The sequence below is a fragment of the Lepidochelys kempii genome, chromosome 10 (assembly GCF_965140285.1).
Source record: "Lepidochelys kempii isolate rLepKem1 chromosome 10, rLepKem1.hap1, whole genome shotgun sequence".
NCBI lineage: Eukaryota > Metazoa > Chordata > Testudines > Cheloniidae > Lepidochelys > Lepidochelys kempii.
Window position 1 is genome coordinate 47,659,788 of NC_136389.1, and position 26,461 is coordinate 47,686,248.

The 26,461-nt window shown below is 46.5% G+C and overlaps 1 protein-coding gene and 1 pseudogene across 3 annotated transcripts in view; both read left to right on the plus strand.

The window, feature by feature from the left end:
- Nucleotides 1-1,704: 1,704 nt before the first annotated feature.
- The window catches only part of SCAMP5 (secretory carrier membrane protein 5), a 50,330-nt gene continuing 25,573 nt past the window's right edge, over nt 1,705-26,461 (plus strand). The window contains exons 1-8 of one of the 3 annotated variants that reach the window (XM_073363310.2): nt 1,705-1,843; nt 8,715-8,781; nt 9,203-9,331; nt 13,418-13,574; nt 16,563-16,664; nt 17,367-17,484; nt 18,908-19,098; nt 25,324-26,036. In XM_073363310.2, coding sequence (XP_073219411.1) covers nt 8,775-8,781; nt 9,203-9,331; nt 13,418-13,574; nt 16,563-16,664; nt 17,367-17,484; nt 18,908-19,098; nt 25,324-25,444 — 825 coding nt within the window. In that variant the 5' untranslated portion in view covers nt 1,705-1,843; nt 8,715-8,774 and the 3' untranslated portion in view covers nt 25,445-26,036. Of the gene's footprint in view, nt 1,844-8,714; nt 8,782-9,202; nt 9,332-13,417; nt 13,575-16,562; nt 16,665-17,366; nt 17,485-18,907; nt 19,099-25,323; nt 26,037-26,461 lie in introns of those variants that run through there. The other 2 variants (XM_073363312.1, XM_073363311.1) reach the window with 2 other exon arrangements.
- On the plus strand, nt 25,547-25,944 carry LOC140894805 (histone H3-like; annotated as a pseudogene).

Consider the following 26,461-nt stretch of genomic DNA (forward strand, 5'->3'; position numbering starts at 1 on the left):
AGTGCTCCTCGTTCTTTCTGCTGATACAGACTAACATGGCTACCACTCTGAAAAATGACTACTTTGTGTGTCATGCCTACTATTTTTATCTCTGCCTAGGAATTGCACTGCTGTCAGAAGAAGTGAGTTAAGCATTATGCTGCTGCATAGTTCCAATGGAAGCATTCCATAAAGTCACTGAATATGTGTGTGAGAGTTGTTATAGTTCCTATTGTCTGAGCTGTTTATCTCTGTTTGATTAAACACCAAATCACAATTACAAAAATAAAATAAAATAATCAACAGCAATCAACATGAATGGTGCAAACACTACATGTTACATTGGTGTTGCTGTGGTGTTTGAGGACTCTAAATACATATTTCAATAATTTTGATCGTTCTTGTATTAATAATAATTATTAATAATAATAATACATTGATTTTCTATGGCACCTTCCATCTGAAAATCTTAAAAACCATTTATAAATGTGATGGAATTAAGCTTCACAGTCCCCATGAATGTATTTATACCTTATAATCAAGTAATCTCTCAGTCTTCTTTTTGATAAACTAAACAGATTGAAAGATACTGGAGAATCCTGTAGTGGTATAATTTTGGGGCCTCCAGCCTGCCCTGCCTATCTTAAAGCCTGACACCCCTAGACCAGTAGGCCCTTCTGTGCTCCCTGCTCCGCTTAGGGCCAGGGCCCCCCTGCTCCACCCACAGCTTGGCCCTCCTGCCCCTCTCACAGCCTGGGGCACCCCAAGGGCCTGGGGCACCCCACCCCAATAAGACCCTGGTCCCTCCTGCCCCCTCAGAGCCCGGTACCTTCTCCCCCCTGGAGCCTGGGGCACCCCACCCTCCTCAGAGCCTGGTCACCTCTGCCCCCCTCAGAGTCCAGTACCCCCGGCCCCTCAGAGCCTGGGCCTCCCCCCCTCAGAGCCTGGTCCCTCCTGGCCCCCCCCGAGCCCAGTACCCTCTCCCCCCTGGAGCCTGGGGCACCCCACCCTCCTCAGAGCCTGGTCACCTCTGCCCCCCTCAGAGTCCAGTACCCCCGGCCCCTCAGAGCCTGGGCCTCCCCCCCTCAGAGCCTGGTCCCTCCTGGCCCCCCCCCCCGAGCCCAGTACCCTCTCCCCCCTGGAGCCTGGGGCACCCCACCCTCCTCAGAGCCTGGTCACCTCTGCCCCCCTCAGAGTCCAGTACCCCCGGCCCCTCAGAGCCTGGGCCTCCCCCCCTCAGAGCCTGGTCCCTCCTGGCCCCCCCCGAGCCCAGTACCCTCTCCCCCCTGGAGCCTGGGGCACCCCACCCTCCTCAGAGCCTGGTCACCTCTGCCCCCCTCAGAGTCCAGTACCCCCGGCCCCTCAGAGCCTGGGCCTCCCCCCCTCAGAGCCTGGTCCCTCCTGGCCCCCCCCCGAGCCCAGTACCCTCTCCCCCCTGGAGCCTGGGGCACCCCACCCTCCTCAGAGCCTGGTCACCTCTGCCCCCCTTAGAGCCCGGTACCCCCTGTGCCCTAGCGCCTGGGGGACCCTCCCGCCTCGGAGATTAGAGCCTGGTCCCCCCTGCGCCCCCTTCCCCTCGCGCTGGGCGCCGCCGGAGCCAGCCCGGGCTGTGGGGATCGGACTCCGCGCCGCCACCGGGCTCAGGACCCTGGACAGCGGCCGCCGGGCTGCTCTGGGTCTCGCGAGAGTTGCGGGCCCCGCCCCTGGCGGGGGTGGGCGCGTGAGTGGGCGGAGCCAGGCGCGAGCCGCGGTCGCTGCGGCAGGAGGCGGCGGCAGCTGTGGGGCGCGGAACCGGAGCTTCCTGCCCGGGACGGGGAAGGGCTGCGGGGCCTGACGCTCTGCACTGCACGGGCGCTGCAGGGAGGTGAGTCCCGCGGGCCCTGTCAGCCTCGCCGTGACGTCAGCCGGGCCCCGGCGGCTCCAGCCCCGCTGGCCGAGCATTGCGGGGCTCGGCCGGGCTGGGGCTGCCCCTGTGCCGCTGCCAGTATGCGCGTGCCAAGGGGCCCTGCACCCCCCTACCCGTCGGTGCGCGCCAGTGCCAAGGGGCCTTGCGCCCCCCCACCCGTGGGTGCGCGTCCGTGCCCGGGGGGGGTGTCTTGTGCCCCCCCAGCCCATCTGCATGCAGGCACCCAGAAGGGGCCGTGCAGTCCCCAGTCCGTGCGGGAGCGTGTCTGCCAATATGCCGCCCACCCCCCTGTGTGTGTGTGCACCAGCACGCATGCGAACGGGCCGTCCATTTCCCCTGTGTGTGTGTGTGTGTGTGTTCGGCAGGGTCTCCCTTCCTTGCGTGTGCTTGCATGCAAAGGGGCCACCCACCACTCCTCTTGTGCGTGTGTGCAAGTCCACATACATGCAAACGAACAAAAATACCCTTGCAGGTGTGTGTATGCAAAGGGGCCTTCTGTCCCCCTCTGTGGGTGTGTGTGCACATGCGAAGGGGCCTTCCACCACTTAATAGCTCTCTCTCAGTGTGCAGGGATTTTTTTTTGGAAGGCCTGATTGCCTTCTGCACAGTGACCTAATCAGTGGAATGCCCAACTGGCTTGTTTATTAACATGCAGTGAGTAACTGTCCTGTGTATTGCAATGAAAGATGAGCCCAAGTGGAGGAAACCTACTTTGCTGATGTTGTGCGGTGTTTTGAAATTGGAACTTGGATTTGTATTTTGTCCATCTTTATAATGTGCTGAACCAAAACCCTAGATCAGTGCCCCAGCATGCTAAGGCATTCAGGCTAACCAGATGTGAGTCTTGTGTCTTGATTCCAGCTCCAATTACAATGCAAGAGAAAATTCCTTCCTAAAGTGGTAGGCGGGTGAATTAATGCTCCCCGGGTGAAATACACTGGGACTCTGTGCCTACTGCATGTGGGAGGTGGGTTAATATCCCAGTGACTCTCACCACAGACCTCCCTATTGCAGGAGAGAGAGGAGTTGAATATTCCAGTGAAATCTCCACCACAGTCCTCCCTGAAGATGAATGGCAGGGTTGTGGGAGAAGATATTGTACCTGCATATTTTTATGGTCCTTTTTCTCACTTGTATGTGTTTCTCTATCAAGGGGAAAGTGTGAATTAGTGTAAGCCCTATTACCACCCAGTATGTCACATTTTAGGGAGCTGGAGGTGTTAGCCATGTCAGATAAATGTTTAGGATAGATTCACAGAGTGCTTTTTTGTGTATAGTATTGTCTATACAGAAAAACCGGGCCCTGATGTTGAGAATGTGGAGCCCACATGCAACTGATCTGCAGGCAGTAGTGGGAATTTCACTTCATAAAGAGAAAATGTCCGTTACTTTTTTTTATGAAGGCCAAATGGTGGTCCAATTAAAGTCAATGGCAAAATGTCCATTGGCTCCAGGAGGGCTAGGATATTGTCCCAAATATGTGTCGTGTATTTGTTTAACTTTTCATCACTCTTAGTTAACCTAATGGGCCTTGTCTGTGCGCATGGAGGGCTAGATAGGCCCCATTGGTGAAAATGACCCTGTCTCATCTGCACTTTTACCACAAATAATAACAGAGGGACTAGAATATTCAGCAAGCTGACTGTCCGAGCATGAACTTAATAGCTGTACTAGATGTGCAGGTGAAGGGGACAATAGACTGGGTTTGTATGGTTGTGTTGGGTGACTTTGTTTATGTGAAAGTGACTTAGTGTCAGTTTAAGCCCCATACTTGGGTTTGATCGCTAAAGGGGCTTTACAGATTTGTGTGCTAGGGTTTTTGTAAATGTTTGCTAATTTTCTGTGCATCAGTGATGGGGCACTTAACTTGAGCACCCTTGGGGCTGATCTTTTGGAATTGCTGAGTAGCGCCGACTCCCACTGTCTCCAAGTGGAGCTACGTGTGCTCATCTATTTTTAAAAATCAGGCCCAGTGTGTCTTGTGTTTTGGGCACATGCAGTCAGAGGCCTCAGCTACTCATCTTGGCAGAAATGCCAAAGCAGTGTGTGTGATCCCCAATGCCAGACTTTCTTTTGCATCCTCCTGGGTGCCAAAAGCACCAGCTATCAGGACTTCACTTTCCCCTGGCACATTCTGTGATGCTCTTCTGTTTTCTATGCAAAAATCTCATCATCACTCCAGTAACCACATCGGTCGTTGGGGCACCATCACTGATGAGCAATCAACCAATTGTCTCCACTCCTGACGATTGTGTGTCAGTGCTTCAGTCTCCGCGCAGTCCATTGCTGTCCACTCTTTTATGTTGTCAGTCCATCTCTTCTTCTGTCTACCTCTTCTTGTAGATTCAAAAATCTACAGCATGGTAAAAATTTAAAACGTGGAGATGGTATCCAATTGAGCTTCTTATCCAAATAATACGGGAGCTGCGGAACTGACTTATTTATTTCCATACTTAATTCAATGAAACCTCACTTTTTTACAAATGTTAATGAAGCTGTCTTGCTGCAAAATTTAGGTCCAGCTTGTCATTGGTACAAGGACTTAATAATAAGGTGCTATTTGTACATATCTATTTATGGGGTTTTTTATAGCATTTAAGCACTATCACTTTGAAGCTCACCAAGGAGATACGCTGGGAGAGCTTCAGACAGAGACCTACAAGATGAACATATGTCCCTCATTGTTAGTGAAATCAAACAGGTACCAGGTCTGTTATTGAGAATATGCCTCCCTGTGAGAGGGCAAGGTGTCAGTGTAACTCGAGTGAGTAGTGGTTAGGCCTCTGCTACAATTAAGAATCTCGCTAGTGCAGCTTTGGTATCACCTGGAGTCCCTTAGATTTCCTTGATCCCTTTCAATCTGGCTTTTGGGTTGGGTAGTGTGACATGCAATTGACACTACTGCAGCCTAGTTGGTGAGCAAACTCTGCCTAATGATGGTCAAAGGGCAGGTTTTTATCCTGCTTCTTTTAGATTTGCCTGCAGCCTTTGGTACCATTATCTGTGAGGTTTTGTTTAGCTGACTGAAAGCCATGTTTGGGTGGATAGTACCGCTCTTGAGTGCTTCTGGTTTTCCTCTCTGGAAGGATCCCAGAAGGTGTTTTGAAGCAATGGCTTACCTGTCTTGTGGGCTCATGTGCAGGCTTAAGTGGGGTTCTAGTCAAGGGTCTGTGTGCTCCCATTTCTTTCTCAGTGTACATATGAGGACGTTGTGGGAGCTAGACTATTTGAGCTGTGATGCAGTTAGTTCAGAGCTCTACAACTTCAGCAGACACGTGCTCCATGTGGCGACTGACCTATTTGGCAACCTTGGTGTGTGTATATTAAACCGGTGTTCTGACAAATGCTCTGCCTTCTGGGTGCGGTTCATGGTGCTTATACTAATTTCTAATACCCTGTGTGTACCTGTAGCTCTATTAATCTAATTTCCTGAGAGAGACTTTCCTTCCCTATGCACAGCAGTAGTAGCGGAGGTCACTATGGGTCCTTGAGCAGTCAGCCCATACCTTTAAACGCCTGGGGACACAGTGTTCTAAGTGGATGGCCCTTGACTCTAGAATTCTCATTCCTTTTCCTCCTTCCCCACCTCCTCCCCCAGTTGCTCTAACCAAGCCCAAGTCTGCTGACCTTCAGGGCCTAGTGTAAGGCATTTGAGATTTATTCATTTATTTTACGGTGTATTGTTTTTTAAACTCTGCATGTGCCCAGAACTTGGTGCACTTTATAAAGCAAAAACGTTCCCAAGCACTTTAATTTCTGAATGCAAGTAAGTTGAGGATGATACAACTTTGTGTTGCTTTCCACTGCTCATTGTCTTATTCTGGTGATATCCTATGCCACAGCATGTCCCTGGATCAGGATTTCAAACTACTCACAGTCTGGGCTTTGATTCTTACCCGTCTCTAGGAAAATACAAACCCAAACTTGTGATTGTTGTGTAGCGATGTGATGAAGTGGGAATATTCATAATGTTTTCTCTGAATATTGTATGGATGCCTCAGTTTCCCCTATGCAGTTCTTAAGTATCTTGGCGGGGGGGATAAGCTGTGTGATTGTTGCAGAGCCCTAGAGGGACAGTGTGATGCTGTCTGCACAGAGAATGGCCGACACCCTGTCTCCTGGCAACTGATGGCCTGGGCCCCTCCCCTGCAAGGTGCCAACTGAAGGTGTTGGAGAACAAAGAGATCAGATGGCCTCCTGGCCCAGGAAAGAGACAAAAGCCAGAGGAGGAGCTGGAGAGTTTCAGTATGGAGCTGCCTGGGGAAATGGAGGGGGGCCCAGGTGGGGCTCTGGCCTCCTTGGCCCCAAGATGGACCTGACTTAGGGCTCCTGTTTCCTGTACCTACAAGCTCTGTTTTGGACCATGTTCCTGTTGTCTAATAAACCTTCTGTTTTACTGGCTGGCTGAGAGTCACGTCTAACTGCGGAATTGGGGTGCAGGACCCACTGGCTTCTCCAGGAGCCCTGCCTGTGCGGACTCGCTGTGGGAAGCGCAAGGTGTGGAAGGAGATGCTGAATGCTCCGAGGTCAGACTCAGGAAGATCAAAGCTGTGTAAGCTTCTTGTCCTGGAGACAGTATGCTCACAGAGAGGAGGCATGCTCCCCCAGAGTCCTGACTGGCTTCGTATGGAGTAGTTCCAGAGCATTGCCCGGTGACTCCATGACAAGCTACAAGAGCTGAGCTGGTTGTTCCCAGAGAGCTATAATAATGGCCACACTAGGTTAGACCAAAGATCCGTCAAGCCCAGTATCCTGTGTTCTGACAGTGACCAATGCCAGGTGCCCCTGAGGGAATGAACAGCTCAGGTAATCATCAAGTGATCCATCCCCTGTCACCCATTCCCAGCTTCTAGCAAACACTGAACAATGTGCTCCCTGGTGCTTCACTGGACTACTCCCATGGATTAGAGAGTGGTAGGCTCGGTGTTTTGAATGTGTCTCTGTCCTGCTCTCCAGCCTGATTGTCTGTCCTTGGAATAGACTACAGGTGGATATAGGCCACTTGAGTAGGAGGGCGTCTACACTTATCGGTAGATCCACACTGCTGCAATTGATGAAGGGTCTGGTGAAGACACGCTAAATCGATGGGAAAGCACTCTCCCATCGATTTGTATATTCCACCTCCCTGAGAAACACAAGGGAAGTCAACAGGAGACGCTTTCCCGTTAACACAGTGCAGTGAAGCCACTGCGATAAATGGATCTAATTACGTCGACTTCAGTTACTTCAGTATGTAACTGAAGTTGCATAAATTAGATTGATTTACCGGGCTAGTGTAGACCAGGCCTAAGCCTCTCCCTGCCCCACATTGCTGAATCTGCTTTTACTCTTCTGGCTGCAGCCAGCACTTTAGTTGGAATACGTGTTTTAGGCCTTTGTAGCCAGTGGGCTACACTAATGGCTTTCCCAGGGGTGAACAATAGATCTGCGTATATGCATAAATACTGTAGAGACGTGTGTCTAATATATAAGCCCCTTCATTTACAGTTTACCCGTTTTTTACCCCCCAAAAATCCCAGGTTTTACAAAAAGTATTTTTGATTTTCACCCTACTTTTGGATCATTCAAATATATAAAAAATAACTTGTTTTTTAGGAAAACATACAATATATTGAATGAGATATATGTATTACGATATATGAATGAGATATATGTATTATGATAATGTATTAGTCTGCGTATATATGCAAAGCTGCCTGTTGAAGGAAGGCTGTGTGTTAGTCTAGAAGATGAACACAATAAACAAACAGGCACGCACACAAGCTCTGAAGTGCATGCACACCTGAACAAACTGATGAATCTCATGCCTACCATGTACACATTTCAAGCTGTTAGCAGATAATGTTGTAAAGATCTGACACACTAAAATGGTGACACACAAAAATCTGTATCAGAATACATTTCAGAACTCAAGGACATGTTTGAAAGTTTAAAAAAACAAACTGGAGAAAAGGATGAAGTTGAGTATATGTGCCTCAAATGGTGTGGCGCAATTATTAAATGTAAATATTTATAGGCTAATAGTTCTAAGTCTGCAACAGTAAACTGTTTGGGGATTAGAGAGATATTGTTTTCTTAAACTCAGAGGTGGCATTCTGTTTTGAGTTTTGTTTTAGTTCTGCAGCAAACCACACTGAATTCTGTTAATCAAAGCATTAATCTACTGAATACTTTCCCCCCGTCCTTCCATCAACCAAAATAAACCCCGATATTTGCCTAGAAAAATTAAGTTTTTTGCACCTGTTTTTGCTGTTGTAATAATAAACACAGATAAATTCCGAGGAAAAATTAAATAAAAATCGAAAATGAAGGGATATATATACACACACACACACACACACACACACACACACACACACACACACAAAATATAGCATAAACAATGGGAAATTCAACCATGCCTTATTATAGCACTGTCCCTGGGAGCCAGTTATTTCTGTAAAGGGGTACTGTACTGGGGGTTATTTTCATGTTGATTGAAGGTAACAGGGATCTTTCTGTCTGAGGATCATCCCAGGTACTGTTGCAGCGAAGCCAGTTGTTTTGTTGTTGTTGCGGTTTTTGGAGGGGGAGAGGAGGAGGCCGGAGAGGATTCAATATACTCCCTTAATTTGGAGAGGATCTACATTGGAGAAATGCCAAGAGACTACATGAATTTCCCCAGGCTTGAATCGGTGGGATGGTGGGGAAGGATTATGGTGTTAGGACATTTGAACTTCCGGTAACAGAGTAAATCCTGGGAGGTGGTTGAACGTAGAGGAAACATTATTTCCTGTTGTTCTCAGTGTCTGTTTCCTTAATGTCGTTACTGTCTTTTGATTTCTTCCAGTTTTGGCAGAGGTGCGAGCTGTTCACTAACTTAGCTGCGGAGTAGAGACGGACAGACACCATGGCAGGTAAGGAAAATCTCTGCTGGTTCTTGTAGAACTGTTTTTTCTATTAAAGGGCTTAGTGCTTTAACGAAGGTAACATATTGGCTTCAGTGGGCTCATGTGTCACAAAGGGTATAATTTGGTCTGCATGATCTTTATTCCTGGTGATTGTGTGTGGAAAGAAAGAGCCCAGCTGGACTGTCAGAGCTCAGGCTGAGTTGCAAGGCTGGCAATGAGGGGAAATCATCTTTTTTTACTTATAAACTGAGCAAATCTGATCTGGAAATCGGTGAGACACAAACACGTAATCCCACTAGGCCACTTTCAAAGTCACTGCTCAGGTTAGATCAGCACTTTAACCAATCAGCAACATCAGATCAGTTTGGAGGAACGGAGACTTGCTTTGGGTTCTGTTCAGTGATACATATTTTATCTCTTGTCATAGAAAAGGTGAACAATTTTCCTCCGCTTCCAAGATTCATCCCCTTGAAGCCATGTTTCTACCAGGATTTTGATGATGACATTCCACCACAGCATCGCACCATGGCCAAGCGCCTTTACTACCTCTGGATGTGTGAGTCATCCCTGGGGCAGGCACCCTGTGTCTGCGGGAGGGGAAAGGATCAGATGGGTCGAGAGAGAAATGCACATGCCTGCTTCTCTGAATGCTCTTCTCTAGAAGTGTTAGTGTAAAGAACAGAGTGGCACTAAGGGAATCATCATCCTGCCCCAGAGTCTAGGGACTTTTTGCCTCTTGCATATTTCTGAAGAGGTTTAAACTAGTGATGGGATCTGGGTCCTGACATTCGGCTCCAAATCTCAGCTTCTCCGTATCTGGGGAGTGGGGTTCTGGGCTGGGCCATTATAAAGAGGCCCCAGTCACAGTGTTTGGGTTCCCATTGGGATCTGGTTTTCTGAAAGGCTTGAGCTCATCTCTAGCTTTAACTCTGCTGGCGCCAGTCATAGAACTCGTCTCAGGGAGTCCTCCCCAACCCTCTAGGTCAGAGGTGGGCAAACTATTCCCACGGGCCACATCTGGCCTGCGGGACCCTCCTGCTCGGCGCCTGGCCCAGGAGGCTAGCCCCCAGCCCCTCCCTTGCTGTTTCTCCTGCCCCGCAGCCTGAGCCAGCGGCGCAGTGCTCTAGCAGCAGCCCTATGCTGTGCGGCGGCTTGGCTGGCTCCAGCTGGGCAGTGTGGCTGCCTGTCCTGGCGCTCTGGGCAGCGCGGTCAGGGAGCAGGGAGGGGATTGGATAGAGGGCAGGGGAGTTCCAGGTGGTGGTCAGGGGGTGGGGGGGTGGATAGGGGTCAGGGCAGTCAGAGGGCAGGGGTTGTGAACAGGGGTGGTTGGATGGGGCAGGCATCCCAGGGTGGCAGTCAGGAAGGAGAGGAGAGGTTGGATGGGGCGGCTAGGGGCAGTCAGGGGCAGGGGTTCCAGGGTTGGTCAGGGGACAGGGAGTGGGGGGTGTGTGTGCATGGGGCAGGAGTCCCGGGGGGGCCATCAGGGGACAAAGGGAGTTGGATGGGGCAGGAGTCCCGGTGGGGCTGTCAGGGGGCAAGAAGCAGGGTGGGGTTGGATGGGAGCGGGTACAGCCTCCCCTAACCGGCCCTCCATACAATTTCGGAAACCTGATGTGGCCCTCAGGCCAAAAAAGTTTGCCCGCCCCTGCTCTAGGTGATCATGTGCATGTCACAAACCATAGACCACTCATGAACTCTGCTCCCTCACAGAGCCTGCCCTGAGGTGGAACAGATCAGCCAACAAGCTTCTCTTTGCTGAAGGATTTACTGCTCTGATTTTCTCCCTGTCAGGCTCCCTCAGCCAGAGAGCTCATCACTTGGGAAATGCCAGCACACATCTGAGTTTTATATTGCAGCGATATCTGTGCTTGGATGCTCCCTTCTCTGCCAAAAAAACCCATGCAAGGTTTCTGCAAATGGAGAGCCTCTTTTTTTTTTTCACCACCCAGACTCCTGCCAGGGCCCTCCTGAGTCAGGAATTTGAGCCAGATTGAGGTGGAAGCCATGGAGCTGTCCTCTAGCCCGGTGTTTTAGGTCACTACTCCCCCATTTCCCAGTTTGCAAATTCCACATCCAGCCCAAAGCAGCATGGCTGCCTCTGAAGCTGAAATGCCACTTTAAATTAATGTGTACAGGGCCACTGATGCAAAGTGCGGTCTCTTTCACCCAGCCAAAAAGTATAACCTCTGCAGTACCCTGCTCCCCAAGGTGCAGGTGCTTGAGGCTTTCCTCAGAGCCAAACCTCACCTACCCCTTCTGCAGCTGCTGTGTGATGTGCTCTCCACCAAGCTGTGGTCCCTTGGGTAGTTCCTAATGCCACTGATGCAACTAGCTGGCAGCTGGAATAGATTTCCCTTGGATAGGGACCATCTACTAGTTTGACCTGTGGACAAGTAAAGCAGACAGAGTGGCAGGCTTCCCTATGAGGGGAAGAAAATAGGTTTTACACCCCCTTTGGGCTGCTCTTCCTTCAGGTGTGTTTTTTTCCCCCTTCTGAAGCCTGGTGTGGAGCTTAGGAAACCCGGCCAATGCTGAGAGTCAGTGTCACAACTGCCCGAACAAATTGGGGTATGCAGGAAATGTTGTTTAATCAGAAATCCACTTCTGAGAAACCACCTCTGCATTTGGCATGATTTGGCCCCTTTACTGGCTAGCCCAGTGGAGAAGCCAAGGATTGAATGGCCCTTGGAAACTAAACTTGTTCCCAGAGGAAATCCCTCCAGGTTGAGGTTACAGCACTCCTGGCGAAGAAGCTTGCATGGCTACTCCACCTAACCTGTGCCTAAATTGAGGACTTCTGGGTAGCGGTGACAGTCCTAGTGACTGAAGTCACTACCCTTTTTTAAATGAGATCAAAGATTGTTCCATCTGTGTCCCTCCCTTCCCTCCCCACACCCATGCTGTTTCTGAAGCTTTACTGTTGAGTTTGCTGCTATGTAAACCAGAACAGTGCAGATGATTTTTTTAGGTAGAAGTTCTGAGATGGGGTGGGATGGAAGCAGGGAGAGGAGCAGCTGTTAATGAACATTTCCATCCTCCTCCTTGCGGGGGGGATACTACTGGGTGATTGGATGACACATACAGGGTCTGTGGGAGCGGGCGCCGGGCAGCCCCTGCCTTTAAGATGACCCCTGTTCCTTATCAGGTGTTCTCTCTGAACATTGAAAGCAAAATGGAGTGTTGCACTGAAGCAGCCTTCCCTGGGGAGTGGTGTGTGCTCCAAGTGCAGGTTAGAAGGAGCTGAATCAGCACCAAAGGGACTGGGTGCTTGTGCTTTTAACTCATACATCTATCTCCTCCAATGGACTTCCCACCCTGCTGCCTTGCTCAGTTTTCAGCTTTGGTTCTGTGTCCTGCTAGGAGTCTGGAGCTGTGCTGGCTTTCCCCTTCCTCATTCAGGGAGGCTGTTATAGTGAAATTGACAAATTATTCTGTTAAGTGTATTTTGCTGGGTGCCGGGAGGGAGATGTGCAGTCACTTTGATGCCCCATCCCTGATTTGGCTGCACTCATTACACTTGTATTTAATAGGCCCCTTTTTGTTCTCAAGCCTTGAAAAGCAAAAGCACAAACACCACATCTCTGTTGAACTTGTTGAGATTGTTTCTATTAACGTGCTGTCCAAGGAGACCCTTTAGGTGAGCCTGTTTCCTGGGGAGAAGACGTGTCAGAAAGGAGTCCAAACCATCCCCTGGAAGAAGGAAAAAAAAAAAAAAAAAAAGCTGGGGGGGCCTCAGACAGTGAGGGGATGTCCTTGAGTGCTGCATGATGTAATGCACATGTGGATGTCCTGCCAGTCAGATCACTGGGTTGGCTGAACATTTTCATCTTGTACAGCGAAGCATACCAGCTGGCTGCTCCATTACATTGGTTGGTGGGAGGGTGTTAATTTTGATTGAAACAAAGATTCATCCTGAAGTTCTGAGGCACAGGAATGCAGATGACAGATTCTCCTCTGCATTGTCTAGTCTCTGGTAGGGTTCCCTTCATTGTAGTAGGCCTGTATCACTTAGCGTCCTAGTATCTTATTGGAGAAATATTTTTCCTGTTGAACTGATCTGGATGTGCCATAGACCAGCCAGGAACTTGTGACTTCAGTTCTCAGAATCAGTCAGTTGGTGTCCAATGGCTCAAGCAGATTTGTCCTGGGAAAGGCAGCTTGGCTGCTTGGTCCAACTCGCCTGGCAGCTCACTCCCTTTAGAAGCCATTGCTGGTGGCAAGTGAGGAGCTTCCTTTACTTCTCTCATTATCATCCTTTGGTGGCAAGAGAGAAGATAATTGTGTTTCAGTTACTCCAACTCGTAGATGATTGTACTTTTCCACCACGCCCAGACTCTCACCTCCTGTAATGGGTGACGTATGCAGGGAACCCACAATTGGGCCAAGGTTCATAGATGCCAGCCTGCTCCGGCTAGCTTGGAACCATTGCTCCAGGGAGCCTGTTGGGTGTAGTAACTGTGACAATTATAGACGGGAGAAGAAGAATAAAACTGAAGACAAAATCCCACCCTTTGATTAAACCTGCCTGAACATTTCTGAACCCCATGGACGTAGCCATCTGAAGGGCCCCTTCAGTCACAGCTTACTTTCTTGCAGTGTGCTACTTTGCTCCCTCTGTGTGTCTGTATGTATATGTTTGCAGTGAACAGCATCACCTTGGCAGTGAATCTGATTGGCTGCCTCGCATGGCTGATTGGAGGCGGTGCAGCTGTTAATTTTGGACTGGCAATTCTCTGGCTCCTGCTCTTTACACCCTGCTCCTATGTCTGCTGGTTTAGACCTATTTACAAAGCCTTCAAGTAAGTGGTCACAGCTGGGCACAGCTTCTCAATGTCTTTCTCCTTTCTTCTCATGAATAACCAATGCTTAGACTTGGTCACCTCTATTTGGGAATCCTTCCCTTCCCTTCCCACCTTTAACTTTACTTTCCTACCTTGAAAACTTGGATTTCAGGATTAAGATCTCAGCTCTCCATAAAGACTAATATATCAAATATATATTTTCTCTCTGAGTGGAGTTCTTGATAGTGAGTCATGGGAGATTGGGAAGTATATGTGAACAGAAAACTTTGAATGCTGTGTTCTATCACATGGTAACTTGAACTAGAGTCCACAGGCACAGTGCATAATGAATGGATACATTCCAGCTCTGTTTCTGTCAAGTTGACAGACTTTGTGCTTTTGCTGCAGAATGTGGAGGCTCCTAAAGAGAAATGCCTTGGGGATCAGAGAAACTCTGAGAGCCCTTCTCTGATACTAGAACTGGAGATGGGAAGATAGGTCAATATTTAGATGAGTTGCAAGTGCTTCTTCCTAACATCACAGCCCCCTCGTTCCAGCTAAGAACTACAGGGTTCCAGCAATCCTAGCATTTACAGCACGCTTCTCTGACTCTAGGATCCTCTGCATTGAGTCAATAACCAAAGGGTTCTTCAGTCCCGAGAGAAAGAGGAGGGAGCAGCTAAACAGCTCCTTCTCTGACTCTGATTTAGCAATGTACTTAAGCTCCCGCTTAATTTTAAGCATGTGATTTGTTCCGGTGAAGTCAACAGAAAGTAGGAACATGCTTGTGTATCTTGCTGAATCAGGGCCTTTAATTCTAAGGTTCATTCTTTGACTTTCAGGTCTCATTGGGCCACGATGCAAAAGTGTGAGGGAAGAGGTATTGGAAGTTGAGGTTCTTTCAAGTTCCTTTTTCCTGACACTAGATTCATTCGCAGGAAACCTGAAGACAGATCCTCAGCTGGTGTAAAGCTGCAAAGGTCCATTGAAGTCAATGGAGCTGTGGCAGTTTACACTAGTTGTTGGGTATCCAACTATCCCTTTACCTCAAGAGATATGGCTCTGTGGACCTCTCTTTGTAGTAGAGAACACACTGGCTCCAGAAACTCAGTTCTCTGCAGCCCCAGCTTGCAGGGGAGATCTGACACTTTTTTTTTTTGGTGGTGAATATTTTCTTTCTACTAGAGGCTCCTTTTACAAACCTTTTGGGGGTGGATAGCATGTATTTGTATTGGTTATGTGTGCAGATTAGAGCAATCCACGCATCACCAAATGTAAAATACACCATTCTAGCAGTCCCCTGCAGCTTGCTGAATGCTTCATTAGTTCCCTACTTGAGAGCAGGATGGACTGATTTAAATCAATGCGATTTTAAATCACCAAGTGGAAAGCATTGAGTTAATCATTTTAATCAACTTTTCCATTTGTACTTCAGTCATTTTCTAAAGAGAGGTGCATTCTCATTGGTTGGTATAACCATTAAAACATGTTCACTTACAACTAAATAGAACCTTTACATTAGTTTTGGTACATCTTTTTTGCTACCTAGGAGGGTATGCTATAACTATATACGTGTATTTAAGCAGTTATATAGCTTAATATTTTCAGATTCTTATTCATTGTACATTTTAGTATCTTAGAAAATGGTAAATGGTATATTGCATATTTGCCAGATAATTTACTTTTTGCTCTTGATTTGTGTCAAGCTGCATTGTGATGGTAACTGGAACTGAATTTAACACTCGGAACAGCATATTAAATTACTTTATTAAACAAAACAAGCCGTTAATACAGTACATGATCTACTGTGCCATATTTATAAAGCTTGACCTCAAAAGCTAGATGATGTCCCCCTGATTCTTTCTTAATACAGAAAAACAGCCTTTAACTCAGTTTTTGATACAGGCTTATGGATTTAGCTTAGTTATTTTTTATTGTTTTAAGAGCTTATAATAACTTTAGTCCTTAGCCAATTTCATTTTAAACAGGTTTATTTTTAATTTAAATAACAAAATAAAAAAAAGATTTTATTTATTTTTTTTAAATCACTGATTTCTTTTTGTCCACCCTGCTTGCGAGGAGGAAGGATGGTCCAGTGGATAGGGCACTGCACATGGATTCAGGAGAGCTGGGTTCAATTCCCCAGTCAGACACAGACTGGTGTGACTTTGTCCATTTCCTAGCTGCAAAATGGGGATAATACTTCACTGCTTCACAAGGTTGTTGAGGATAAATCTGCTAACTATGAGGTGCTCTAATAATATGGTAATTAGGGCTATGTATGTAGCTAAATAGGGTACGTCTACACAGGGATAAAAGACCTGAGCATGGCTGCAGCAGGCCCAGGTCAACTGATTCAGGCTCATGGAGCTCAGGCTATGGGGTTTAAAATTGCTGTGTGGATGTTAGGGCCCCAGCTGGACTATCCACCCCTCACAGGGTTCCAGAGCTTTGGCTGCAGCCTGAGCCCAAATGCCTACGCAGCAGATTTTTCAGCCCAGAAGCGCTGCAAGCCCGAGTCAGGACAGTCACGGGTTTTTTGTCCCTGTGTAGACGTACCCATAGAGCCTTGGGGAAGCTCTGCCCTCTGAGTTAGCACAGACTGCTTCACGTGGCTGAATGTGAAACTCTTACCACCTTTCAGACCCCCTCTACCTGATCTACCTGCTGCCATAACTTAAAGGTCAGAGAAGCCTGTTTGCCCAGCTTGAGCCCCTCACATTTTCCTTTCTCCTTCCTTATGCTGTGATGTCACTATCCTGACTATTCTTTGAGGGCAGCTCTTGTTCGCACTGGACCATCCATCCCCATTCTCATCCATCACATCATGGGGAAAAAAAATCTCTGCTGGAATAAAAGGGATTGTTTAGCTGAGCTGGTGGCAGAGATACTGGGTGTTCAGGGTGACGAGTGCTTCCTTGCTGCCATTTGGAGTGCAGCTGGAGTACCGATTGAGACATGGGTAGCAGTGAGGAGGAGGATGGCGATAAGTTGTTTCTCTTATAGGACAGACAGTTCTTTCAGCTTCATGGCTTTCTTCTTCACCTTCATGGCCCAGCTGGTGATCAGCATTATCCAGGCGGTGGGGATCCCTGGCTGGGGAGTCTGGTAAGGAAGACAAGAATCTGTCACATTCAACCTTTCTTCTCTTCAGGTGCTAGGCACACCTGACTCCTCTTAGGATGGAGGAACAAAAACATTCCAGAGTCCCCTGGCTCAGTTAGTTCAGGACATTGAGTGGGTAGAAGTGGGAGTAGGGAAGGAGTGCATTAGTGGAGTGGGAGGAGAAGGGTGATGAAGGATGTGATGTGGCTGAGGAAGGAGGTAGAACATAAGAACGGCCATACTGGGTCAGACCAAAGGTCCACCTAGCCCAGTATCCTGTCTTCTGACAGTGGCCAATGCCAGGTGCCCCAGAGGCAATGAACAGAACAGGTAACATCAAGTGATCCATTCCCTGTTGCCCATTTCCAGCTTCTGACAAACAGAGACTAGGGACACCATCCCTGCCCATCCCGGATAATTGCCAGTGATGGACCTATCCTCCATGAACTTATCTAGTTCTTTTAGGAGGCTTTGGGGTGGTCCTTTTTAAGTGCTTGCTGGTTTCAGGAATGGCTTAGCATTATCTTTTGTCAGCCAGGGAAAGGGTCATCCAAGATACTGAAGAGTTTGGGAGAAGAATCATTTTAGAGTGAGGTTTGCCACTTGCAGCATACAAAGCCAATGGGTAAAAAAACATAGCTACTGGATATGCATGGCTGCAACAATGCCATTGTTTAACCAGAGCCCTTTTTCATCTCCCTGCAGTGGCTGGATCGCAGCAATATCCTTCTTTGGGACCAGTGTGGGTGCAGCTGTGGTGATGCTTATCCCCACCATCATGTTTACAGTCGTGGCAGTCTTCTCCTTCATTGCCCTCAGTATGGTATGAGTGCTGGATTAGAGACCCGAAATTGTGACATTTTCTGGGTGGCCTTCTGGGGAGGAGGTCAAGCTGGGATGTTCATTGCTTCATGGTGTTTCTAGAGAGAGCTCCACTGGGTACTTTCCATCCTTTGGTCTGTTAGGAGCAACCCTTTGTTCACAATTTCTGGTGCCACTGTAGCATTTAGGGCTGAAACAACTGTTTTTGCCAAACTTAGAACTTCTCCAAATCTAGTGCTGTCAGATCTAGGACAGGACTTGACCCCTGATATTTGAGTTTCCTTAGGCTCTGGCAAGATGCAGGTTGTGGGCTGCTGAATTTAAAAAAAAAAACAGACAAGAACTCTTATTGCTCAGTTCGTCCTAGAAGCTGGGCAAGAATAACTTAAATAGGAATGTTGCTTGCATAGCTTGGGCTCCCTTGGGAAATTCTTACGTTTGGTAAGAAATTTTTAGCATTTTTAAAAAGTTTAGCAAGAATCTAAAATAAACCAAACTCAAGTCTTCATTAAAGCCCCAAACTTCCCGTTTCTCCTGTTCCTGAACTTCATTCTCACTTACAGAGGTCTGCTGCCCTGTGATTGGTTCCTTGATGGTGATCTTTATGTTTTAGAGCTAGGAACGAGATTTTTAAAGCCTTCACGTTATTTTTTTCCTGTCTTTGATGTGTGGGTTGCTCAGTCTTAATTACAACTTCTCTAATCCCCCAAAGCACAGACATGAGTTTTCTGAGGTTAGCAAGATGGGCGGGAGCTCTTGAGGTTAGAAAATGAGGTAGGTGTTTGTGAAAGGTGTCTGATGAAATGCAACTTTCGTTCTATCCTGTTTCCTGCCTTAGGAATATAGATATAGAGGGGACTGAATGACTCTGGGGAAGACTTGTAATAGGGTAGGTTTTCTGTTCCAATCTATAGTGACCAAACATAGTTACCTTCAGGTGATTGATCGGTGGCATATGTGCACTGAGTTGATTGTCTCATTACGGTTTCCAGTGAACAGTCACCCACATCATGAACTACCGTCCCAATTGGTCAATTTGCTTCTCTTGTTGGCCGTCTATGGTAGAGCGCAAAAACTAAATGGAGATGGAGGACGAACTGCTTTCACCCATCAGAGTGGGTCCCATTAGGCCAGGGTTGAGCCTCTTTGGTGAGAAGAGTTGCACCGCCAGGGCTGTTGTGTGGAGCGTCCCCATCTCCAGGGCTGTCGTTCCAACATCTGTCGGTTTCGGTCCTGATCCTGAGGGGTTGAGCACCTACAACTGCCCATGAAGTCAATGGGAGCTGCCAGTGCTCAGCACCTCTCGGGATTGGACACTTTGTGTTAGGTTCTGTCAGGTGAGCCAGACAATTAAAAACAATAGTTGGGGGCTCGCCTCTGTGAATCAGTGATTTCTTTTCTCTCTACCCTGCCTAAATAAACAGGTGCATAAATTTTACCGGGGCAGTGGAGGGAGTTTCAGCAAAGCACAGGAAGAGTGGACCACGGGAGCTTGGAAGAACCCGCATGTACAACAGGCAGCGCACAACGCGGCAGTCGGAGCTGCACAAGGGGCCACGATGCAGCACGAAACACAGTATTCTGCCACTCCTAACTACACCTATTCCAATGAGATGTGAGCAGAAGACTCTGTCCTGAGGTGGGGTGGGGAGGGGAGGTGGGGAGAGGAGAGGGAGAATACTGCTGAGCCAGTTCTGTGTAAGCATTTCAATAAGGGAAGTGTAAGATACTTGATTTTTTCCATTTACTCTAGAACAGGGTTGGTTTCTTTTTTCTTTTTCTTTTTTCTGATTCTCTTTTCTCATTTTGAAGAAGCTGTGAGTTGACCTGCAGGACGCTCATGCTGTGTGGTAGTAACTGTGTGCTTGTGTTCCCCTGTGAAGTAGTGTACGGTGGTGATTTTTAAATTACTGTGGTGATAGGTGTATGTAATAACATCAGCAAAAAAAATAAAACCCCAACAAGCTTACCAAAATGTCAAGAGCAAAACTGAAGATCCCTAACAACTTGGGAGTTCCAGTGGCTAATACTTCCAGTTGCTAATGTGTGGCTAGTAGTGGCTGTCTCTAGCGAGGACTGGTACCAGTTCATCCAATCCCAGGAATTATTTTTATTGTAGCAAGTTACTAGCTGATTTGGCACTTAAATTCTCTGAAGCCAGGAGGGGCTCCCAGTCCATATCGTCCCTCCTAGGTTCAGAGACAACAGGTTCTCCTAATACATGGTGTTGTAATCATTTATTCTTCGATGTATTGTGAGGAAGACAGTATTGGTGTGTAACTGTACAGCAAGGGCCCCAAGGCAGTATTGGGAGTTTGCCCTGTTTGAATTGTAGTGGACCTTCCCTTTAGTGTGAAACTTTGGTACATTCCAAAAGCTCTGGTCTGAGTTCCACACTCCAAGCCCTATATTTTTAAGGTGTTCAGGTGGGAAAAGTGATTGTAAAATTGGTGCAGTGTTTTTCAACAGATCTACTCTTTGGCATAGTAAGGGCCAAATCTTGTTACTAGAAACATTGCTTCAATGGTATTGCTTATGTAAGTAGTGTGACCAGGATTTGGCCCTTCAAATTATCAAGTCATCTGCTGGTTTTAGGCTCCTTTGAAAACCAGAAGCTAAGGGAGTGAAGTACCCAACTTCCCTTGAAATTCATTGGGATCAGGCTTGCTTGCTAATCCCAACTTTAATGTCTAAGTGTTTGCTCCTGTTGGCCCTGAAAACCCCATACAGCTAGGGGAGAGCAAGTTGGATTCAGACGTCTTGCACATTGTCGGTGCAGTGGTCAACTAAATTTGCACTGTCACATTTGCTGATATAAAATGCAGAAGAAAACAACAACTTCAATTTCAGATCCTGGGTGGAATTTATAGCCCTGGCGGTTAAAAGAAAAATATTTTGACTCCGAGGCAATGGATGTTACTGGGAAGGAATAGGGGTGAAATATGCTTATTTTTAGAGAGAGACATTTTAGACTTTGAAAGCACTTTAAGTAGGGAGGCCAGATTTTCACCAAACCATAATCGGAAATTAGTTCACATTTAATCTAATCAGGCCCCTTTGATCAAGTATCTCCTTTCTTCCCTGATCAATGCTCCCCAAAGTCTTAAACCTGTAGCAGCAGACAAGTGGTGGTCCTGTAATTTAGTGACTCAACATTCCACAGCTTATTTGTTTTCTAGTTGCCCTGCTTTTCAGGCCATCAAAATCCCTTCTCTTAGCTGTCTAATAATGTCTGTATATGAAATATATATGCAAGAATTATGCCGATAGGAATGATTTTTTTCCAGCAAAGCCAACCAAGAATAAAGAAGTTTCCTTTTTAAGGATGCAACTTAAATAATTCTGCAGCAGCCAGTTGTCTTTTGACAAGGCTGTGAAATAAAGGTATGATAAAAATGTATATATCTTATGGAGGAAAGGAAGCCTTCACTGAGCCTATTATATACTTAATCAGATTTTGAATATTGTGCAATTAATTATAGCTAGTCTAAAATGTATTCTACCAAACCTTGTGGTCTGTTAGTCCCCTGGTTGAGAATGTAGACATTAACAGTGATTATTTCGCCTTCTGTATTCATAGTAAGAAAGGCAACCTATTAAAACACGCAGTAACACAAACATACAGCTTTAGCCAACCCTCCTCTCTATTACATGCCCAAAATCTATGAATGTGACTGATCCTCAGTAAAATGACACAGAATGCATCAGTATGGCTGCCACCGATGACAGAAGCTGTGCAGAATACGGTACCTTGATTTAATTATTGTTTGTACTTAACCTGTGACTGCTAGCCGAATGGTGCCAAGAGTTTAGATACTGCTCTAACTCTGGAGAAACTCCAATGAAATCAAAGGATTCACAGTAGATTCTCACCAATATGAGATTACAATCTGCTCTGGCCCATTGGTGGAGTCAGCATTTCCAATGGCAAATCGGATGCCAATGTAGCTTTTTGGCTGGCAGGTAGGGTGACGGGGGTGTTACTTCAAAATAGCAACAGTTCATTGGCTATAAAGTATTCACACAGTTAAATTCCTCACAAATCTGCAACCCCCATTCTCTATCTTTTTGTCTGGAGATTCCTCACTCTGTCTTGAGTTTTATGTTCTACGTGTGTCCAGCCAATTCCGAAAGGCGGGGCTATAAAGATATGATTATGTCACAGTGATCATCACTGGCACAGAACTGTGAATTTTGCCATTTATGTGGACCTTGTTGCCACAGATTAACAGTTCGTTAGCTTTGATCTAGACCTGTTCCAAAGAGGACTATATCAAAGCAAACAGCAGCAGGGTCCACAGAGTTGCTCTGACCATAGCGTGAAACTATCTGTTTTTACTGTGATTGTGCTGTGAATTACGCATAATTTTACTATGACAAAATCTTAAGCCACAGTGATGCATCGTAGGCCCAACTTCCATTCTGAGAGGTGCAGGTATTTTGTTATCTTGCAAACAGTGGCATTTAGATTCCTTGACCACACAACTGGGAGTGTTTCATGCCTATTAAAAATATGAATATTGTTAAGTAAATCTCACAATCTTCTTTCCAACTGTATCTACTAAATGAAAAACAAAACATTAGAATCTGTGAGCACAGTCCATTTGTCTATACCTCATGAGTGCGTTGTGTCCAACCTTATTATGCACTAAATTATGTATGCTAAGATTTTAACTCTAGCATAAAGCCCCTACTACTTAACATAGGTCTTTCCAGAGACCTATCATTGGTCTAAAGACTGTATTATATAGAAAATATTTCACTCTTTGCTCTCCAGGGCTCATCCCTCAGCTAATCTCCACCATCTGCTCATTGGCTACCTGGAGTAATCCACTCGCCTCTTGTGTAGATCTAATAAAAACTGGTTAATCCTGCATGGATTAGACTGCAGTGTAGATGGGTGCTTTGAAAGCTCACTGATGCCTGGTGCTCTGCTCTTATCTTCTCACAGCTCTATTCCTTTCCCTTTCTCTTATTTTTCCCCCTCCCAGCAGCAAATTTCTTGCTAGCCTCAAAGTCTTATTAAAACACAACAATAAATGGAATCCTTGCTGGAGTAAATAGAATAATTTTCTGAGGACTTGAAAACCTACTTCAGCAAACAGCACAAGTTCTTTAAATGATGAGGTATGTTCATTAATATTTCTGGTCCTCTTCATCCTCGTGCCCTGGAAACAACTTTCAGAGGCCAACACTCTTAAGTGCACAGATCGGCGCTGTGGCACTATAAAAAACATTTCATGAATTGAGACACTCACAAGTTAATATATTATAGCTATTTCCTCACTCTGTTAAAATGGAGTTTTATTCCTAATTCTGTCTGGAAAGAATTTGCTAAACTAGTGTGGAGTTTCAGATGGTCATAATTAGGGACATGCTGCTGTATTGAAGCAGGTATTCTACGATTAACTACACTAAAGCACCATATGCCATCCCCATTTACGGAACTGACTCAGGCCCACCTTTGTAACACAAAGATAAAATAATAAACCTCACAGCCTGGGAGTAAAGTGCCAGGCATAGAATGAGAAAAGGGACATGGGGCTCCATAACAGCATGAGAACAAATCTCTTCAAATCGTAAGAGAAAGCCCTTTGGGCGCTGGATAAGAATTAGGCTCAGTGTTCGAACTAGAGGTGGGCTGAGGAGAGTCGGTGCTTGGATCTGTGTCGGGCGAAGGTTGAAGGCTGAAATCCAGCAATCTTCTCTCAGGAGAATTCCATCATCTTTGGAGTACACCAAGCCAAACAAGATCCTGGAGAATAAAAGGTCCCATTGCTCTTTGGATTCAACCCTGATCCAGAATTAGAGGGGTGGGTGTACGTCTGTGTATTCAGATCCAACCTAGCATCTCCCAAAACTTCTGGATGTATGTACGATTCTAGCTCAGTCCAGTCTCTAGTTGGAACATTGCACGCCATATGTAACTTTTAATTTGTCGGTGGAGGCAAGTGGTGGTTGTGAGCATGGCCTAGTCTGTGACATAAACAGTCTTAAGGCGAAGTGGTCTGGAATCTAATAATGTGCTTTCTGAGAAGGTTCTGTGGGAAATTTGCACTGAATCATGGTGGGTTTTGCTTCTGTAACAAACAGTAGAGAATGCTCTGGCATGACAGGTTCTAGTCGGAGTTCAGCTGGATAGTAGAGAACAGAAAAACCTCTATGACCAGTGTGTATTTCAGCATAGTTCAGTGTAGTGATGGTGCCATATAATCCTTTCAATGTATCAACAGTCAGGGTTTTTTTAAATTGTAAAACAAATTGGATGGATGGTTAAATATTTGGACCATTTGTGACTATTCAGAAAGCTGCTGTTTCCTTGAGTCATTCCGTGTCTGTCCTGATAAATCAGTGTCATTCTGGAGAATAACAATAAACAAAAATTCTCTAAAGCAAGGTGTGAAAATGTTGTTTGTTGCTCTTTATAAGTCAGTTTTGTGTGGGTAAAAAGTGTGGCTTGACATTCCTTAAGACTGAAGTCTCCTCTTTATCCAGAGGACAGTTACAGCACGGGAAACAGCAGTGCAAGCTTTCCTACACTTAGTTTAGAGAGGCCATTTCGATGATGTTCACTGTCTGTTAATAGCAGTCCAATGGCCTGCCAGATATGGGGTTGACATGTAAAGGGGGTACCTACACATTAGGAGCTGGAAGGAAACCACAAAGACCTTTTGCAATGACAAAAATCATCCATCTGCAGGTGATGACATTTGGTTACTGCCAGTGTCATTCCAGTTGAGACCAGTGATCCAGCACTCAAAGGGTCTGTATCACATCACCATTGCCTCATAAACATTTTGCTTTTAAATTTGCAATGGAGATACATAAAATTGTGGAGTGTCAAGAGCTAAGGAGAGATTAAATCTCATGCTTAAGGCAGTCTCTAACTATTGGAGCTCACCTACCCCACATATACCGAATAATAAATGGATATAAACTATCAACAAGTTTAGGCTTGAAACTAGATGAAGGTTTCTAACCATCAGAGGAGTGAAGTTCTGGAACAGCCTCCCCAGGGGAGCAGTGCGGACAAAAAAACCTAACTGGCTTCAAGACTGAGCTTGATAGTTTATGGAGTAGATGGTATGATGAGACTGCCTACAATGGTATGTAGCTGATCTGCTATGGTTACCAGCAAATATGTCCAATGGCTGGGGATGGGACACTAGAGTTACTACAGAGAATTCTTTCCCATGGGTCTCGCTGCTGGGTCTTGCCTGCATGCTCAGGGTGTAGCCAGTTGCCATATTTGGGGTTGGAAAGAACTTTTCCCCCAGGTCATATTGGCAGAGACCCTGGGGCGTTTTTGCCTTCCTCTGCAGCATGGGGCATGGGTCACTTGCAGGTTTAAACTAGTGTAAATGGTGGATTCTCTGTAACTAGAAAGTCTTCAGATCATGATTAGAGGACGTCAGTGACTCAGCCAGAGGTTAGGGGTCTATTACAGGAATGGGTGGGTGACGTTCTGTGGCCTGCAATGTGCAGGAAGTCAGACTAGATGATCATCATGGTCTCTTATGGCCTTAAAGTCTATGATTCTTATGCCATCATCTGGCTCTGGCCAGTGTTGGAGATAGGATATTAACTAGATGGACCAGTGGTCTGATCCAATATGGCAATTCCTATGTTCCTATTTTCTAATGGCTCACAATTTGAGCAATCCACTCTTCTTGCTCCTGCTTTTTCCTGTGTAATATTGTCTTTGGGTTTTGAAGGCCAGCTGTAACCAGCTAGCTGAGAGTTTTATATATTACATCAACTCACTCTGAATTTTGCTGTTTTCTACTTGAACTTATTGCCTCCTGAGACACTAGCATAAGTCTTTTTATCTTGCTACTAGTGCAGTTAAAGCAGCGTTGGCTCCCTCACAACATCACTGGCAGCTAGGACAAAAAATGTCCTCCATCGGATTCATCTTAGTGGCTGCTGCCCACCCAATACCAATCACTTCCTCACAGTAATCCCACATCACTGTCTGCTGAGCCTAGTGCTATCTCCTTTCCTACTGAGTGCACAGCCAGTGCCTGCTATGACCGCAGAGTTGTGATTGAGGGTTGCTGAGAATGGCCAGGACCAAGCAGATCGCCTGTAAGTCCACCGGTGGCAAAGCCCCCTGTAAGCAGTTGGCCACTAAAGCTGCCTGGAAGAGCGCTCCTGCTACTGGGGGAGTGAAGAAGCCTCATCATTACCCACCCAGTACTGTCGTCCTGCGAGAGATCCACTGCTACCAGAAATCCACTGACTTGCTCATCTGCAAGTTGCCCTTCCAGCGCCTAGTCCATGAAATCGTCCAGGACTTCAAGACCAACTTGCACTTCCAGAGCTTGGCTGTTATGGCCATGTAGGAGGCCAGCGAAGCCTACTTGGTGGGGCTCTTTGAGGACACCAACCTGTGCGCTATTCTCATGCCCAGAGAGTCACCATCATGCCCATGGACATCCAGTTAGCCTGGCATATCTGAGGTGAGAGCTTAAAAGCTTACACCCACCACCTTTTGGCAACTAGGAAACTATTACGACTGCAGAAGCACGAGGGTTAGCCTCGCTGTGCCAAAGTGGGTTCCTGCAATACTCAGGTAGGAGTTGAGTCTTGAGTTTAATGATTTTTTAGGGATGTCAAGTACTGCAGCTCCCATTCTCGGTGTCCAGTAATGAATCCTACTTCCGACTCTCTCATGCATCCATCCCACAGTAAATAAATGAACAAACAAACAAAACACTGGGAAAGAGACAGGATTTCACTCCACCCCGTGAGGCCCCAGTGTCACTATGTAGGCATCTGTGTTCTCATCACCACCTGCATAAGAACTGTGGTCATCAGCTGAATTAAAGCATCCACCTATAACAAATATGTCTGTGAAAAGCCATGCTGAGTCTGGAACAGTCAACAGTGCCTGGTAATTGCTAGGACTTTAGAGGTGATTTCAGGAATGCATAGGCCTGTACCAGGATTTCTGCATCCCTCAGGATCTCCCACTT